The sequence below is a fragment of the Cryphonectria parasitica genome, assembly GCF_011745365.1.
Source record: "Cryphonectria parasitica EP155 unplaced genomic scaffold M406scaffold_8, whole genome shotgun sequence".
Classification (NCBI taxonomy): Eukaryota; Fungi; Ascomycota; class Sordariomycetes; order Diaporthales; family Cryphonectriaceae; genus Cryphonectria; species Cryphonectria parasitica.
In genome coordinates this window covers 2,062,783-2,079,330 of record NW_024468916.1, presented here as the reverse complement: position 1 = coordinate 2,079,330, position 16,548 = coordinate 2,062,783, and the positions used below count along the sequence as shown (strand labels likewise).

At 52.6% G+C, this 16,548-nt stretch overlaps 4 protein-coding genes across 4 annotated transcripts; 2 read left to right on the top strand and 2 right to left on the bottom strand.

The window, feature by feature from the left end:
* Positions 1-727: 727 nt before the first annotated feature.
* M406DRAFT_64863 (uncharacterized protein) lies at positions 728-1,791 on the bottom strand (the record flags this gene model as incomplete). Its single annotated transcript, XM_040924902.1, has 4 exons — positions 728-805; positions 870-1,081; positions 1,176-1,476; positions 1,543-1,791. The coding sequence occupies 4 exons, from the start codon at positions 1,789-1,791 to the stop codon at positions 728-730; spliced, it is 840 nt and encodes a 279-aa protein (XP_040772701.1).
* Positions 1,792-4,455: 2,664 nt separating this feature from the next.
* On the top strand, positions 4,456-5,342 carry M406DRAFT_295403 (uncharacterized protein; the record flags this gene model as incomplete). The annotated part of the gene is made up of 1 exon (XM_040919189.1): positions 4,456-5,342. The coding sequence occupies exon 1, from the start codon at positions 4,587-4,589 to the stop codon at positions 5,340-5,342; it is 756 nt and encodes a 251-aa protein (XP_040772700.1). The 5' UTR covers positions 4,456-4,586.
* Positions 5,343-5,669: 327 nt separating this feature from the next.
* Positions 5,670-8,578, bottom strand: M406DRAFT_64862 (glycoside hydrolase family 74 /Carbohydrate-binding module family 1; the record flags this gene model as incomplete). The annotated part of the gene is made up of 5 exons (XM_040924901.1): positions 5,670-6,727; positions 6,810-7,865; positions 8,014-8,120; positions 8,192-8,275; positions 8,340-8,578. The coding sequence occupies 5 exons, from the start codon at positions 8,576-8,578 to the stop codon at positions 5,670-5,672; spliced, it is 2,544 nt and encodes an 847-aa protein (XP_040772699.1).
* A 2,199-nt stretch (positions 8,579-10,777) lies between these two features.
* Positions 10,778-14,457, top strand: M406DRAFT_108881 (family 2 glycoside hydrolase; the record flags this gene model as incomplete). The annotated part of the gene is made up of 2 exons (XM_040915322.1): positions 10,778-12,767; positions 12,850-14,457. 2 exons carry the CDS (start codon positions 10,778-10,780, stop codon positions 14,166-14,168), a joined length of 3,309 nt encoding a protein of 1,102 aa, XP_040772698.1. The 3' UTR covers positions 14,169-14,457.
* Between the last annotated feature and the right edge of the window lie 2,091 nt (positions 14,458-16,548).

Sequence of the window (16,548 nt, the reverse complement as noted above, 5' to 3'; positions counted from 1 at the left end):
TCAAACCTCATCATGTGATTCTGGAGTAATTCAGGTCAAAACAGACTTTGGAGTAATGGCATTAATAAACATACACTCTCAGTCTTGAAAAGGTGAGAGGGAGTATGTCAGTGTGACCATTAGCTGAGGGGAAACAAACCTTACGAACAGTCAATGACGGGTAAGGAAATTTCATTATCATGCCTATCTAAATTTCACGCAGCTCTTGATGCAGACATCATACTATTCATCTGTCCCCTGGTCTGGAGCAAAAATATTACGTCGGACTCAAAGGTCACCGCAGAACTACCGCCCTCCTCGGTATGGGGTTCGTGGAAAGAAACCCCACACCTGAGAGTAATTATCAGTACACCGCCAATAGTTGGAGGCTTGAGAGACGGTTATTGCTCACCATCAGGCAAAACACTCTGGCTTAAGGTGGTATGGCGATCACTAGATTGACAACTAGTGCCAACGTGAAAGTCAACTGACCGAGCGAGGATGTTCTGCTTGAGCAAGAGGTTGCCAAGGGTCGTTCATAACCATTCAGACATGGACAGGCATCAAGCCGTTGCATTCCCCTCATTCTCACCGGGTGTGGCTTGAGAGAACGAAGATGAATGTAAGATGAAATAGATCAAGGAATTCGTCAATTGTTAAATCTTTATTATACTAGGGCAGATTGCTCTGGGCTTTGTATCATTACATTAAAAAAACATTATACATCCTTCTTTCATTCGTACCGGGGTCATTCCTCCATATCAATACGTAACTTTTCTTGGTGGCTTTCCCATTGGCGGTGGCGAGGTGAGATCCTGGAAATATGCTTTATAATAGGCGCCATCACTGCTGCTTCCTCGCGTCACGGTCGGCCGCGTCGATGCTCGCACAAGGCGATAGGTCTCCAGTCCGTCGTCATCCTGGCCGGGGTTCGCAGTTTCATAGCCCATTGCTTTGAGCAGATGGTAGAGACCTGCCGCCAGAATGGCCCCAAGACCTGGTCCGACGAAGAAGATCCAGATGTAACTGACAAAATTCCCGTTGATGACCGCCGGGCCGAGAGTTCTGGCTGGGTTGACGGACGTGCCGGTGTAATTGATACCTGGTGTTTCAAGACGAGTCAGCTCTCTGCTCATATCGCCATTCATTATTGAAGAGAAAGACAAAATGAAAACAGATTTGCAGGCCGCATTTACCGATGAGGTGGGCAATGAATAGAGCCAGGCCAATAGCAAGTGGTGCGATGAAGGATGTCCGGCTCTTTTCGACAGCCAGCATGAGGACGGTCATGACCAGCTGCGCGGTCAGGATGGTCTCCAGAAACAAACCCTGCACAAACGTGGCGCCTGACGCCAGGGCGTTTTCGGCCTGGAGAGGTCCTGGCAATAGCAAGGAGACCAAACCGGCGGCGGCGATGGCTCCGCCGAATTGCATCGGTACCACGCAGATCAGGCGTACCCAATCGAAAGCTCCCGCGATCCAAAGGGCCAGGGAAACCTGCGTCTAGTCAGTCCACGGCTCAAGACACGCACCATTTCCAATCGAGTCCATTGAGCCTCTTACCGCAGGGTTGAACATGCCTCCGCTGACACGATAGAATATCCAGACGTTCACCCCCAGGCTGACGCCAAACACAGCACTGATGTACGAAATTTGTAGGAGACTGAGCCCTGTCTCCTCCAGCACTGGGCGTAGAGTATCAGCCTTTTCGTTTCCGATCTGGGCGGCGGCGTATGAGAAGAATAGGAACATGATAGTTCCTAGGAGTTCAGCTATCATGGCCACCAAGTGTCCTCGGAACGTCGGATGCATCCTCCCAAAAACGCGATTTATCGGTCCATACGGCGCTGGCTCCACGGGCTCCATCATTGCTGCTTGCTTCTGGAGAAGCGAAAACTCATCTTGCTCGGCTGCGAGCCTCTTCCTCTTGTACGTCAAGGGAATTGGCATGGTCGACTCGGTGTCATTTGGCTAAAAAGATGATGACAAGGCAAAAGGAGATATGCGTGCCGTCTAGAACCGGCAGGCTGGGAATATTAAAAGAATGCCAGTCAGCCGAGCCGGGCGACACAAAGGGGACGTTGAAGATCTTCCAGGCACCGGCTGAGTTGGTACCCGCGTTTCCATGACAAAAGTGTAAAAAGAGAGGGATGGCACTGATATTCTCTATCACACTTTGAGCGTAGACCCGAATACGCAAGGCAGAGTCAAAAAGTGGGATGTTACTTTGGTAAGGATAAAAACACGCCGATGCCAACGACCAGATCAACATCATCAGACGAGTATGCTCCGGGCCCTTGTGCCAGCCTAAAACCGGGAAACCTCTGGGCATGTCGAACGCATGGAGCGCGGCATAGTCCGCTTAGCCTCGTGGGGTATAGTAGGATTCGGATCAATATGTGATGCTTCAGATCACGGAGGCATAATTGCATCAGGCTGGGGATCGCTGGGGTTACCTACATTGACTGACCTGGGGCCTATGTGATGTATCTTTATCCTTCAGCCTGAATATTAGCTTTACAGTTATTGCAGACTTTTGTTCGGGCCTGTCGATGCATCATGCAGATACTGGAGTGTTGAACTTTTTTCTTTTTTTCTGTTTTGGCAAGGAAAATATTCAGTGCAGAGAGAGTCAAAAGAATTTCTTCATGATACATCATTGAGACGAGGCCGTGCGGCCGGGTTCTGAGTTTGGGGCAATATTCAGTGCAGTCTCAGTTGGCCAAAACCAGATTAGCGATCCACATTCTCGGTTAGAGGCACTCGCAGATGACGACAAGATGCCGCACAGTCCGGGGTCATTACACCACAGCCTCATGATTTCAAGTTTCTAGTCAGCTGTCTTGTTGCGAATTGCAAATGAATGTAGGACATGATATCTTGCTGTGATTCATCACCTGCTTTCTGAATCAACCGCGGGAGCTCCTTACCAGGCAAGATCCGAGTGCCTCTTACACTGCTGAAAAGTGGACAATACTTGGACATTACTTGGCACAGATGATTCCCTACACTGAACCTGAGGATGCGGTCAGGGACAGTTGTTTCAATGTGTGGGGTATTTGCACACTCTGAAGCAACTCAAGCGAATTGTCGCCTCCTCTCGTACAATTTTCACACAAGTATATACTCATAAGATTTCTTAACAGTCGTTCTTTTACTATCTGCCGGTACTGCCTTTTCGGGCTGATTACATGCTGTCAGCACCAGCAACCACCTCGTTTTCGAGCTGATGATACACTTGAACATACGACTACCTCGGAGAATTTCTCGTAGCGCATGGAATATGTCATACGATGCTTCAAAATGATAACTAGCATGGAAATCCTGTTGGTGCAGTGAATCAGTCTGGTATAGTGTTGATCCGACCTGTTCCTCCCAAGCCCTATGTTGGGCTGGTGCATTAGTATTGCTTGGCTACATCGTGCGATCCCGGAAGCAGATGACATTTTATAGCAGGGAATATCACTCCTTTATCTGGAATTTATGAGCATTGAAGCGGAAGTTTCTTGACTGACGAGACTTACGATTGGCGGTCACATCCGAAGGAGAGGTTGAGCATGTTGAGATCGGACGGTGATAACCGCTTTGTCTCGCAAAAGTCGGCTGAGGTCGGCGTCTTGGCGCAGTTTCACCTCAACATCCACTTTCATCTTTATCGAAACTACACTCTCGGTCTATGAGATGATTGAGCAGTACGTCTTTGCGAGTATCTCTGGTCCTCGGATATCGGCTCTAGTGGGGGGGGGAGGGGTTCAAGCCTCTTCCTAACCCTGTTTCTACTAACCATAAAAATCATCTACGAACTATTAAAGATCCAGCTTGAATCTTTTCATCTTTTCATTTCAGTAACAGTGAGATCCAGCAAGGCAATACCCTATGCTCAACTCAGTGAATTACAAAGTACAGAGAAGTCATTGTTTCTCAGTGATGGAAGGCCAAAACACGTAGAGTATCGACTGAGCCAGAACAAGATTAACATTGCAATCAGCAACTGTGAGGTGCGTACTTAATAGTACCTATCAGTGCTGAGCCTATATGTGCCAGGTTTCGATCGTAATCCCACCTCTCCATTAGTCACAATGTTTACTAATCAAGTGCCTGAATTTAACAACATCCCTTCAGTGTTTAGCATCGCAACATGATTGCAAGTGAGACCACAGAGAGTACTACAACAAGACTGATCAGCTGCACCATCACGAAGCTCAGTGTGACTTGCAGGGGCGGGGTCACTCTACCTTTTGGCCCCCATCCCCCAAGTGTCACCACCCAATGAGACCAGAGGCGATGCCGAAATGAGTAACCGCTAAGTCGACCCTGATAACACGTGGACCACGCGCGGCTGACAGCAAATGCGGGCCTGTGACTTGCATCGTACAGAGGCATCGGTGTTAAAGCATCAATATCGAGACTTGAACGTCTACGAACTCACAGGAAAATTCATTCCCCCGTAGGAAAACTGAACTCGCATCGACTTTCAATTAATACACAAACACCCTAGTCAACTCAAACAATCATCTTATGTTTGTTTTCATCTTTTCCCCTCCTTTTTCTTCGCGCTTCCGCTTTGTTGACCGGCCCACTTAATATTAATCATTGCCACCACGACGATGGAAAACAACTTCTCCACCGACAACCCAATAATCAAAAGAGGTCTTCCAAACGCAGTGGTCTATGACCTGTCCGAGGAAGGCCAGGTCACCATCACACTCCCCGTCGGCTCAACCTGGACCAGCGGGCTCCACTGGCACGAGGACCACGTCGAGTACCTCCGCGTCCTCAAGGGCAGCGTGCGCGTCACCATCGGCGATCAAACCCTCACCATCTCAGCAGAGGGAGAAGGAGACGGCGATGAGGTGGCACAAGTCAAAGTCGACCGCAACGTCTGGCACGAGTGGGGCCGCGCCGACACTTATGCGGACCAAGAGGTCGTGGTGGTCGAGAGGACGGAGCCAGAGGACGGGCTCAAGGCGGTCTTCTTCTGGAACCTGAACGGGGTGATCCTTCGAGGCGCGGGGTTTGTCTGTCCGCCGTACATGTCGGCGTGGGTGCATGGTGTGCTGGTGGACGCGTGGGTGACCCTGGGCCTGTTTGTGGTCTTTCGCGAACTGGATAATTTTCCGGTGTTTCTGGATGTCCCTCGGGCCTTCTCGACGAGGGGGTTTCCTTTTGCTAGGGGCACTTTGGGCTACGGCTTGCTCTGGGGGGTGGACTGGTTTGTCTCGCACTTTGTGCTTTTGATCGCTTATCTGGTGGCGTTTGTATTCGGTATTCCGTCTGTTCGGGCAGAATTCACACCGAGAACGGTGCAGGACAGGTGGAAGATGACATGGCATGGGCGTGGAAAGGAGTCCAAGACAGCATGATGACGACTTGTGGTGGAGAATACCAGTTCTTCTAGTAATCCTATCTAAATAAGTAATTTCAAGAAGTAGTCGGCGATGATTGTGAATACTATTTCTCGGCCGACTCGAATCTATCTGAAGAGAGTCAAAACAATAATTAAAGGTGACACTAGAGAAGAACTTCATTTTAAAATGATTGTATAGAACTAAATCACAGGCCAAAACCCTAGCATGTGTATTGCATATGTACAGAGATGATCTGAAACAGGATCATCTACCAACAGACATATACTACATAATAAAAGCTACCCATAAATGCTCTCAACATTCTATCCTCCCTCCTCAAACTCAGATGCACTGAGAGTAGTAGTCATTCTCATACGTACAAGTCGAGCCACTAGCACAAGTCGTGCATCCCGTAAACCCAGTCCCACCGCACTGGGCATACTGCGCTGCCGTACAAGTACTAGCCGGGGCCGTAGATGTCGACGTGGTGCTCGTCTTCAGCGTGGTGCTACTACTAGTACTGACAGTGCTCGTGGTCTTTACGCTGGAGGTTGTGCTGATGGCAGTGCTAGTTGTAGTGGAGGTCTTCACGCTTGAGGTGGAGGTGGTCGTCGACTTGGCAGACGAGCTCGTGGTGGTCACGCTCGAGCCCGTGAGCGAGCCAGAGGCATAGTAGACACCACGTCCCACGCCGGAGCCGACATAGACCTGGCCAGCCTGGTTACCGCTACCAACAAGCTTGGCGCCCGAGATGGCACCAAAACCCTGACTGCCCTGGATATCAGTCCAGGTGGACCCGTCGTCGGCAGAGGCGTACAGCTTGTTCCCGTCGGGCCCGTCGCCAAAGGCATACAGGTACCAGGTGGACCCCGAGGCGGGAAGGCCAAGGGAAATCTGCTGGGTGGCTGTGATGGTGGTCGACAGCTGGGAAAAGCTGGCGCCATAGTTGGTGGACTTGAAGATGCCCAGATTGGTGGAGACGTAGACGGTGCCGGCCGTGGTCGGGTGCGCGACAATCTGGACAACCGAGGAGGCACTACCAAGAGCGCCACCCTTGGTAAAGGTCGAGCCGGTGTCTGTGGAGACGTAGAAGGCACCAGACACGGCGCCGTAAAAGACAGTACCGTTGCGCTTGTCGCTGGCGATGACGGCGCCCGAGGATAAGGTGCTGACGGTCGCGAAAGTACTTTGATACTGGGAGCGCATGACGCCGGATGTGGCGCTGGACCAGAGGATGGTATCTGCGTTGGCGGAATAGGCGACCTCACCGCCGTAGTCTGTGGTGCTGGAGCCGTAGTCGATGTTCCAGGAGGCGCCTCCGTCGGTGCTGATGGCGATCATCTGAGCACCGGTTGCGTCGCCAACACGGACAATATTGGCGGGATCGTTTCCAGCGTAGTCTGCAAGACGTAATGTTAGTTGAAATGAAGAAAAGTGCATACATATAGAATAAACGACCAATACTACGTAGAATTAACTTACCAACACTGGTCGAGGTGGCCCAGAAGGGCGTCATCCACGTCGTCTGCGGGCTGGTCCCCAAGTCCGATGCGCTCTCAAACGTGAAGCCGCAGTCATCTCCCACAGCCACCAGCAGTTCCGACCCGCCAGGCACAGAGTTAAGCCACTGCGTGGCAAACTCGTTGATACCATCCGCCAGCGACACGATCGAGATGTTGTGGGCAGTGTCCCAGTCCGTCAGGTCATGCCCGCCGTACATTGTCAAACCGGTTCCGTAAGCCCAAAAATCACTATTGAAAGGGTCGATTTCGAGGGACTCGATCATCCAGCCGAGCTGCTCGGCACCAGAGACAGAAATAAAACTATTGTAGATCCAGGGCGCGACGGGTGTCGAGATGCTGTAGTAGCGGTCCATGTCCGGGTAGCTTGTCCACTCCCAGATGGGCGACCAGGTCGCACCCGAGTCTGTGGACCGCCAGAGCTGCGCCTCGGGCCACCAGCTGTTAAGCGCGGCCACCACCAGCGTCCCTGGGCTCTGCATGTCGAGGCCCAGGCCGCCGAACCCGAAGTAGAGGTCAGAGCCTGACACGGGGGTGATATCGGTCCACGTCGCATTACTAATATCGTAGCGCCAAACGGCACCCAGAGTACCATCGTAGGGTCCAGTTCCGTCGGAATACGTAATATACAGGGCGCCCTCGTCTGGCTGGATCTTGCCCTTGTGCGGGAAGTATGTTCCGGGCTGGCCCTCGACCGCTGTCCAGGTCGATCCCGCATCTGTCGAGACCCAGACGGCCTCGACGCTGCCGTTGCTGGCAGACCCGACAAAGATGCGCGAGGTGGCTCCGTTGGTGGTGGAAGAGGTGGGGTCAAAGGTCACCCACGCCAGGCCCTGCAGGTCGCTCTCGTAGCCTGTGGAGTCGCTCGGGTCTGGAGCGTAGTTGCCCACGGCCGTGAAGGACGAAACCTTGCTGAAGCTCTCGCCTCCGTCGGTTGACTTCCAGAGGCCATTTCCGCTGCGGGCGCCAAAGTAGATGATGTCTGAGTTGGCTGGGTCGACCGCCAGCCTCTCGCCCACTTGTGAATTCCACCAGATTACGTTAGCCCATATCATCGAGTCTGTGTGTTTTCATGACAGAAGAGGGAAGTAAAGAAGAAAAATAGGAAAGATATATCAGAGGGGTCGAAAGCTTGTCGCGGGATATCCAAGGAAAATTTTGCTTACTTCCTCGGCCAGGCATGTTTCCACCAACCTTGAACGTCAGGTTGGTGAAGCTCCATGTCTCTCCCTGGTCGGAACTCCTGGCAATAACGCCATCATCTGGATCCCAGCTATATCAAGAGTCATTTACAGGTTTTTAGGTATGGAATTCTTCAACATGAATGCGACACACAGCTCTTACCTGTTGGTGTATTCTCCAAGGGCAAGGTAGATCTTGGTGTCATCTTGAGGATCCACTGCCATGGCATCTACGCCTGCTCTGTCCCTTGAATGAAGAGTCAGCGTGTTGCTTTAGATACTTCTAATGAACCAAAGGGTAAGCCACATACCAATTGGCATCGGTGATGATACTATCTGTCATAGGCGTCCAAGAATAATCCGAATTCATGCGGTAGAGCCCACCAATATCGGTGCGGGCATACACCAACCCCTGGGTGGTCGGGTGAAAGAGGATTCCATCGATGAAGCCGCCTCCTCCGTTGATGTTGACGTTGGTCCATGACGAGAAGGCTGCGCTGGCTGGAGCAACCACTGCGGACAGCAGCGGCAGCGACTGAAGATACTTCATGGTGGGTATGCTGGAGTCTGGATGGTGGCAACCTCGCAAGCCTCAACGAACACCTGGAAGCCCTAGCTTTTCATCTGATCGGGGTTCTGGCGTCCTTCTTTAATAGTATCCTTGAGAGACTCATCATTATTGTACAAGAAAATCGCGACGACATCGGTTCGTTGGCACCGGTAGTCCGAACCTAGTAGTGGGACCTGACTACTATTCCATGTGCCAAGATGGGGTGCTCTCGTTACACGTCCGTGACCAAATATGGATGATCAGTACACGACGGAAGGGAAGTGTAGGAAGAAGAGTAGAAGTCGGAGATTAGATAGCAAGGGAAACACAAAAGGAACGTACGAGTGAGAGAAAGCAACTACGAAGAATTTCCCACAAATGATCTTCATACAAAGCCGCCTCTTTAGGATGCACGTGGCGGGCGGCCTGCCGTGGCCCTTCCCGGTTTTCCGCCATGCATGGAGGGTCGTCTTCCGTTGGCATTTTTTGGGAAGTCCCTGGTCGTTACTTGGCTTTGCTGGTGCGACATGACTTTAATTAGGTTTATTCCGCCCACCCCAACTGTGATTCTTACTTTTCTGATACTTTTTTTCTTTATTTTTTAAATCTTTTCTTTTTCTAGGGGGGATGAAGAAAGGGCAAGTAAAAGCGATGGAAATGGCAAGGACGAAGATGAACGGTAATAAATAGAGACAGGTTTTGTGTTTTCACGTAATTGCTCTTGACCCCCTTTCACCAAACGCATTCAGGTGCCCACGTAGAAAGGCCAAAGCAAGTGCGACTACTTACTGCATGTGAGTTATTATTACCAATATCCTAGCTTCTACATTCGCCCGTTTTGAGATGCAACCCTTCCGCGACACAATAGTTCCGGAGTCAAGTAGCCGGTGGGCCAAGTTCAATATTTGACTTCCGCATCGCAGCACAACCCTCTCCAGGTTCTGCAATGAGAATATGGTGCACGAGGCTGGTCGTCATGGCTCATCTGATCTCTCCTGCCTAAGATAGAGAGGATGCTGGGTCTCCGGCTTATTTGCTTGCAATTCTCGTCAAGTTGTGGCTCCAGCTTTGTGGCTTTTGGGCTACAATGCTACACTGGAAGAGTTCCTGACACGAAAAGTTGATGAATAGAAAAAGAAAAAAGAGATACAGAGAGACAAGAACCACGGGTTGATTGATATACAAGTAATCATACGTTATTCGCCTCAATAGAAAGTTGATAGGTGATAATCCAAGCGTGCTCGCTGGCTTTCAGTGTTGGCTGCTGCAAAGTTTCACTTAAAAACTCAGAAATTGTAGTAAGGCTAATTTTCTTCTCTTGTTCTTCTTCTTCTTTCCTTTTTTTTTTTTCTTCTTTTTTTTTTCTTCAAAAGAATTGGAAAAAGGTTCCTTACATCAGATACTGCGGACCATGCGATGCCTGTCTCTCGGACATATTGCTCATGAACCGTGGTGTAACCTTTTGCCTAATCAAGTTACAAATGATTATACCTCAGAGTAGTTCAATTTGGAGGCGACGGTTAAGAAAGCACGTAACCCTCAGTAATTAAGTACTTGGGTATTTAAATAGGCACAGTGGCCTGCTCAAGTAGAAAGAAAGGATGATTGAGAAAACTGAGGAAAAAAAGAGAAAATAATTGGGATGCTGTGTTATTATTGGTTATGAGTCCGATGTTGCACCGTTCCATTCACGAGTAGCAGATGAAACAACACACTTCCAATTGCTGGACTGTTCTTCTTTTGTTTCCCTTCCGTCCCTCTGATCTATCCTAATGTTTCTCTCCTTTCTAATCACTCTCTCTTTTCTCATGAATCGCCCTCTTTAGTGCTGCCTTGTCCCGCAAATACTAAGATTTGCAATGGGATCTCTTTATGTCTGCTTGGAGGAAGGAGGGGCGCGTCGGGCTTACAGGCAGCAGGCACGCTCAGTAAGACAAGACACATGCCACAACCCCGCAGCTGCCAATGCCGTGCCTAACCCGCTGGTTCCTTCCTCCCACCAACGCAGACTGCCTGATTGCTGTAGCTTCGCATCAATCTTACTGTATTTCGTCTCTGCCTCGCTCGTGTCCAGCTGCAGGCTGCCCAGCAAATCATCATCATTATCATCGCCATTATCACAGGATGAAGACACGCCCTGGCCTCACCAGCCAGCCCCCGGCACCGCCGACTATGGAAACCCCATCTGGGAAAATCGCCATGAGCAGAAGAGATGCTCGATCAAAGTACGACTGGAACAATCTGGAAGTCCTCCATCGCAACACACTCTCCCCTCGCAGTCATTTCTTCCTCTACCCTACCGAGCAAGAAGCCCTTGACGCCGCCCTGACCCACGACACAAGCCACTCCAAATCCCAGCTCCTCTCCGGGACCTGGAAGTTCCACCTCAGCGCCAGTCCACTCAGCGGCCCAAAAAGTTTCTTCGAGGACGACTATGATGTTTCGGACTGGCGTGATATCGAGGTCCCAGGAATGTGGCAGCTACAGGGCTTCGGTCAGGGCCCGCAGTACACCAATGTGCCGTACCCTTTCCCCTGTGATCCGCCGTATGTGCCACTGGATGAGAACGAGTGTGGGCGCTATGTGCGGACTTTTACTATCGGGAGTCAAGAGACTCTAGGGGATGATCAAATCCGGCTCCGTTTTGAAGGGGTGGACTCTGCTTTTAGCGTGTGGGTGAATGGGATTGATGTAGGTTATTCGCAGGGCTCGAGGAACCCGTCCGAGTTTGACATCACGGGTTTGGTGAGGAGAGAAGAGGGCCAGGTGAATACCTTGGCGGTGGAGGTTTACCAGCGATGCGACGGTAGCTACATCGAGGACCAGGACCAGTGGTGGCTGTCGGGCATCTTCCGCGATGTCTACCTCCTCTTCTTCCCCAGAGACCACCTCAAAGACTATAGCATCGAAACCCTTTTAGGCGACCAAAACGGGTCTGCAGAGGTCCGAGTCCGCCTGGAAGGGAGTGACCCTTCCTTACCTGTCGAGGTCACCCTCTACAATCCCGACGGCACCGAGGCTATATACAACAACACCACAGCAGCCTCCACCGCCAACTCACCACTCATCCTGGCCATCGACAAGCCCCAGCTATGGACAGCCGAGACCCCCAAACTCTACTCCCTCACCCTCCACGTCTCGGGAACCACCGCCTATATCTGCCAGCGTATAGGTCTCCGTAACATTCACCTCATCCCCAATGCCGGTCTCCATATCAATGGCCACCCAATCAAGCTCCGCGGTGTAAATCGTCACGAGCACCACCCAGACACCGGCCGAGCCGTGCCCTTGCCCTTCCTGCGCCGCGACCTCTTGCTCATGAAGACACACAACATCAACGCTATCCGCACCTCGCACCAGCCCAATGACCCACGTCTGTACGACCTCGCGGACGAGCTGGGTCTGTATGTACTGGACGAGGCGGACCTCGAGTGCCATGGGTGCCAGATCGCCGTCCAAGGCACCGATCCCGCAGCTCTGCTGTCGGATAACCCGCGGTGGGAGGCGGCGTACCTCGACAGAGCGGTGCAGTTGGTGCAGCGGGATAAGAACCATGCGTGCGTCATCTGTTGGAGCCTGGGCAACGAGTCCTTTTATGGGCAGAATCATGAGGCCATGTATCGTTATATCAAGGGTGTGGACGGGTCACGGCCGGTGCACTATGAGGGGGACCAGAATGCTGAGACGGCGGATTTGTTCTCGAGGATGTATATGCCCGTGGACGCCTTGATCATCGCCGCAAAGGAAGAGAGATGGGAGAAGCCGTACGTGCTCTGCGAGTATGCACATGCAATGGGAAACGGGCCAGGCGCCATTAGGGAGTATATCGAGGCCTTCTACAAGTACCCGAGACTGATAGGTGGATTTGTGTGGGAGTGGGCAAACCATGGGCTAAGGACGCAAACCGGCGGTGGTGTCGGGTTTATGGGATATGGCGGTGACTTTGGAGATGAGCCCAACGACGGCTGTTTTGTCATGGATGGACTGGTGGACTCGAGCCACAACCCGACGCCTGGTCTCGTCGAGTACAAGAAAGCCATCGAGCCCGTCCAGACGCTCAAGGTCGAGGGGAAAGGCGTGAGGGTCGTCAACCGGTATGACTTCCTCACCCTTGATCACCTCTCTTGCCGATACACCATCATATCTGAGGACAGAACCATCGAAGAAGGCAATGCGGTGATTCCCAAAGGTAATGTCATGCATTTGAAACTCTCTGCAGGTGGTAATTGTCTCGGCGAGCGAGCGCTCACATACACAAACACCACGTCCAGGCATTCAACCTCACACAGAGGCCATCGTCTCACTCGATCCAAAGGCCACCCCGCCGCCCAACAAGGAACTCTACCTCACTCTCTTCTTCTCCCTTCGCGAGAGCACACTCTGGGCAGAGGCAGGGCATATCGTCGCCACAGGCCAGCTGCAGCTCGCACCTCCCAGGAGCATCGCCCAGCTCTTGGCCCGCCAGCCGTCGCCCATCAGCAGAGAAGCGCTCACCGTCGCGCAGACCTCGCCTGAGCTACTCCAAATCACAGCCCGCTCGCCCACGCAAATTGTCTGGACCTTTGATCTCGCCCGTGGGCACCTCGCCGCCTGGGAGCGCGGCCGCCAGCGCCGCAGCATCCTCGCCTCCCCGCTGACCTTCGAGCTCTACCGCGCCCTCACGAACAATGACGCCGGTGGGGACGACCCGAACGGCACACCGGGGTCGCAGGGCCGCCAGTGGCGCGACGCCCGTGTTCATCTCGTGCGCGACCACCACATCGCGACACAGGCGACGGCGGGTGCATTCTGGAAGAGAACTCGCACGCCGGAAGGGGCAGATGTGGTCCTCTTGCGAGTCACGTCGCGCATCGCGCCGCCTGTGCTGGGCTGGGGCATCGACGTCACGACCACCTACCGGTTCACTGCCGCAACGGGCGGGGGCTCAGAAGGCGGAGGCGGCCGACGCCGCTCAAGGGCCGCGCTGCACATCCAGATCGACGCCAGGATGTCTGGGCCCTGGACACCGCCATCGCTCCCGCGCTTCGGCCTCGTGGCGGCCCTGCGCGGATGTCTCGGTGCGAGCTGGTTCGGGCGGGGGCCTGGCGAGTCGTACCGCGACAAAAAGGAGTCGCAGCTCTTCGGGACGTACACCTGCGCGACTGCGGACCTCGCCACAGATTACGAGGTCCCGCAGGACAACGGCAACCGCACCGACGTGCGGTGGGTGGAATTCCGAGGCGCCAAGGCCAAGATGGCGGGGCAGCACCCTAACGACAACGAAGAGGTCGACGGTGATGATGGTGATGACGATGACGACAGGGGTTACCGACTGCTGAGAGCGCGGTTCGGGGAATTGGAAGGAGCTAGCTTCTCTGCTTCGAGGTACACCACTCAGGAGCTAGACAGAGCGAGGCACCCTTACGAGCTGCGGGCTCTGGCCAGAGCACGGGAGGAGGGGGAAAAGAAGGAGGAGGAGGAGGGGCAGGTGACGTGGGTACATCTGGACTGGATGCACCACGGGCTGGGCACAGGGAGTTGTGGGCCTCAGACCCTGCCGCAGTACAGACTGGAGCAGAAGGAGTTCAACTTGGAGATTGTCCTGGACTAGGGATGGTCGCAGGGTTGCACGGACGAGTCGCGGGGACGAACGGCTTCCAGGGCCAGACGAGATCGCTTGCTGCAAGGCTGCGGGATCCGCGAAATTGTGGGTGGATTCCGTCCGTTGCGACCCACCTGGTTGTGAAGATCGTTGGCTGTCACCATGTACCATGACATGCATCGTACATGGTTCTGAGTCTACGTGAGCACATATGCACACATACCACCCCTCCTTCTCTCTTGCCCCCCCCCCCTCCCCTTCGCTAAACACCACTCAATGAAGGCAGCAGTTCCGAGGGAGACTTCAGTCCAAATCCCTGCAGTTGGTGCTTCTGCTTGCTTGCAGATATGTAATAGCCAGATGTTCGAACCCAGTCTTGAGTCTTTGGCCATCTGGGATTGCCTCTGCGGTCGGAGGCAAAGTACCCCACTAAGACCTTTAGAAAGGCAATCTATGATTGAAAATTCGACCACGTCTGGGATATTTAGGACCTTTTCTGAGCTCGTACGGCCATGTATGTACGGCGCAGTGCTGACCCTCCCTTACCCGTCGTGCATATGTGTACAATGACTGCAGTATACAGGTACTTAGCACTATGTACTATTCACGTAGGTCAAAATATAATGGCAGCATGGGCGGAGAGTAAGCACAAAAACGTTGACATGGCAAGGGCCATAGCCAGGGCGATCCAATCCCAAGCTGTCAGGCACGGGTAGTCTGTGCTGACTCGAACAGAGTTACGAACGACAAGGGCTTTGAGTTGGGGCCTGTCCCCTTATGATGTGCAAGTATCGACAAGGGATGGGAGAGGGCAGGAGTAGTACTTTATGACAAGCTGCTCAAGCATCCTTGTCGTGACAGGGCCCGGCCGCCCGCCGTACCATAGTACAAGTGAAAAGAAGAAAAGAAGAAAAAACAGAGGCCGTAGATGACGGAGCCTTATGAAAATGTGTGCAACGCCGGCCCTCGCCAACAGCAAGTAGCCATGGGGATCGCACCCGGAGTGGAACTGTGAATTTTAATCTCATTTCGTGTCCCATCTGAAACACAAGCATCCCTCCGGTCGGCCATGTGTCAATCTCGGACACGCACCTGGTGAAAGAAGGCCTTGTCGCCGAGACTGTCTCTTGCTCTCCCTGGGGGGGGGGGGCCAGCCTGTGTGTGTGTGTGTGTGTGTGTGTTCATCAAAACTTCCTTGAGCAACAGTGGGGTTCGCTATCCGACAGGTCGCCCGGGTCAGCGGAGGTGTAAGTGCCGCGGAGCCCTTTGTAATTGCCAACCCCTCTCCCCACCCCTCCTTCTTGGTGGGACGTTCTGCTACGTACTTTTCGCAAGAGAGTATGTCTGACCGATGACGAATGAAGAACACCCAGGTAGCTTCCCACTGGTCGATGGCGCAGACCTGGATGGGCTTGTATGGCACTTTTATGTGGAGACGAACGAGTTGCACTACGTAGACGTTTGCTTCTAGAATTTGCCAGAGAAGGCCTCCCCGGATCGTCGAGGCGCTTTTTGTATGTTTCAGCCGCAGGGGTCTCCATAGGGCGAAATGTCGTGCAGCCTCAGCTCCCCTAGCTCTGAGACATATCGTATATGAGACAGGGGTCTTTATTTTTTTTTATTTTTTTTTGTAATCATTGTCTCTGTGTTTATGTCTCTCTGTTTTTCTCTTTCTCTCGTCGGCAATGATCACTCCCAAAATAGATTCCCCAGGCTCCTTGGTAAAACGTGCTTTCGAGCATCCGTGTCTGCTGGCATGTAAATATCCCCCTTCGAGAAGGCGGGTCGTCGGGATCGCCGACGATTTATTGCTCGTATGCGAAGTGTAGATCTGGTCTTACAAGAGAGAGGCGAGACAGGGCACGCAGGAAAGTAGGACATGGAATGCATTACCGTGAGGAGGAGCAGGAAATGAACCCAAAGAGAGGGATGAGATGTAATAACGACAAGAACATTTTCAGAGGTGTTGCCGAGTGTGAGTGCTGATTGATATTAGCGAGTCCGGCAAAGAGGTAAAAGCAAATAGCATGATATGTCACTTGTTTCGGTGGTGCGAAAGTCGAGGGCATCTTCAAGGGTTGAGGATTATTTGATTTTGAGTATGATTAATTATAGACCTCTATTCTTGATTTTGATGGGTACAGATTCCGTTGTCCGATACATCCCGATGCGCCTTTTCCGATATGTCTACTGGGTTGCTATCGCCTCTTGGTATGTAGCAGTGTGTAACATATTTTGATAAAACTTTTAAACTCCGTCTCACGATTTTCCGAGGGGCCCTCGACCATTGGACTGGTTCTGCGCTGCTGTCGATGGGTTCTCAAGGGGTCTTTTGACACCGCCCTTTCGGTGATGCTTCAGTCGGACTCGACCGAGGCTCTGAGCGGAA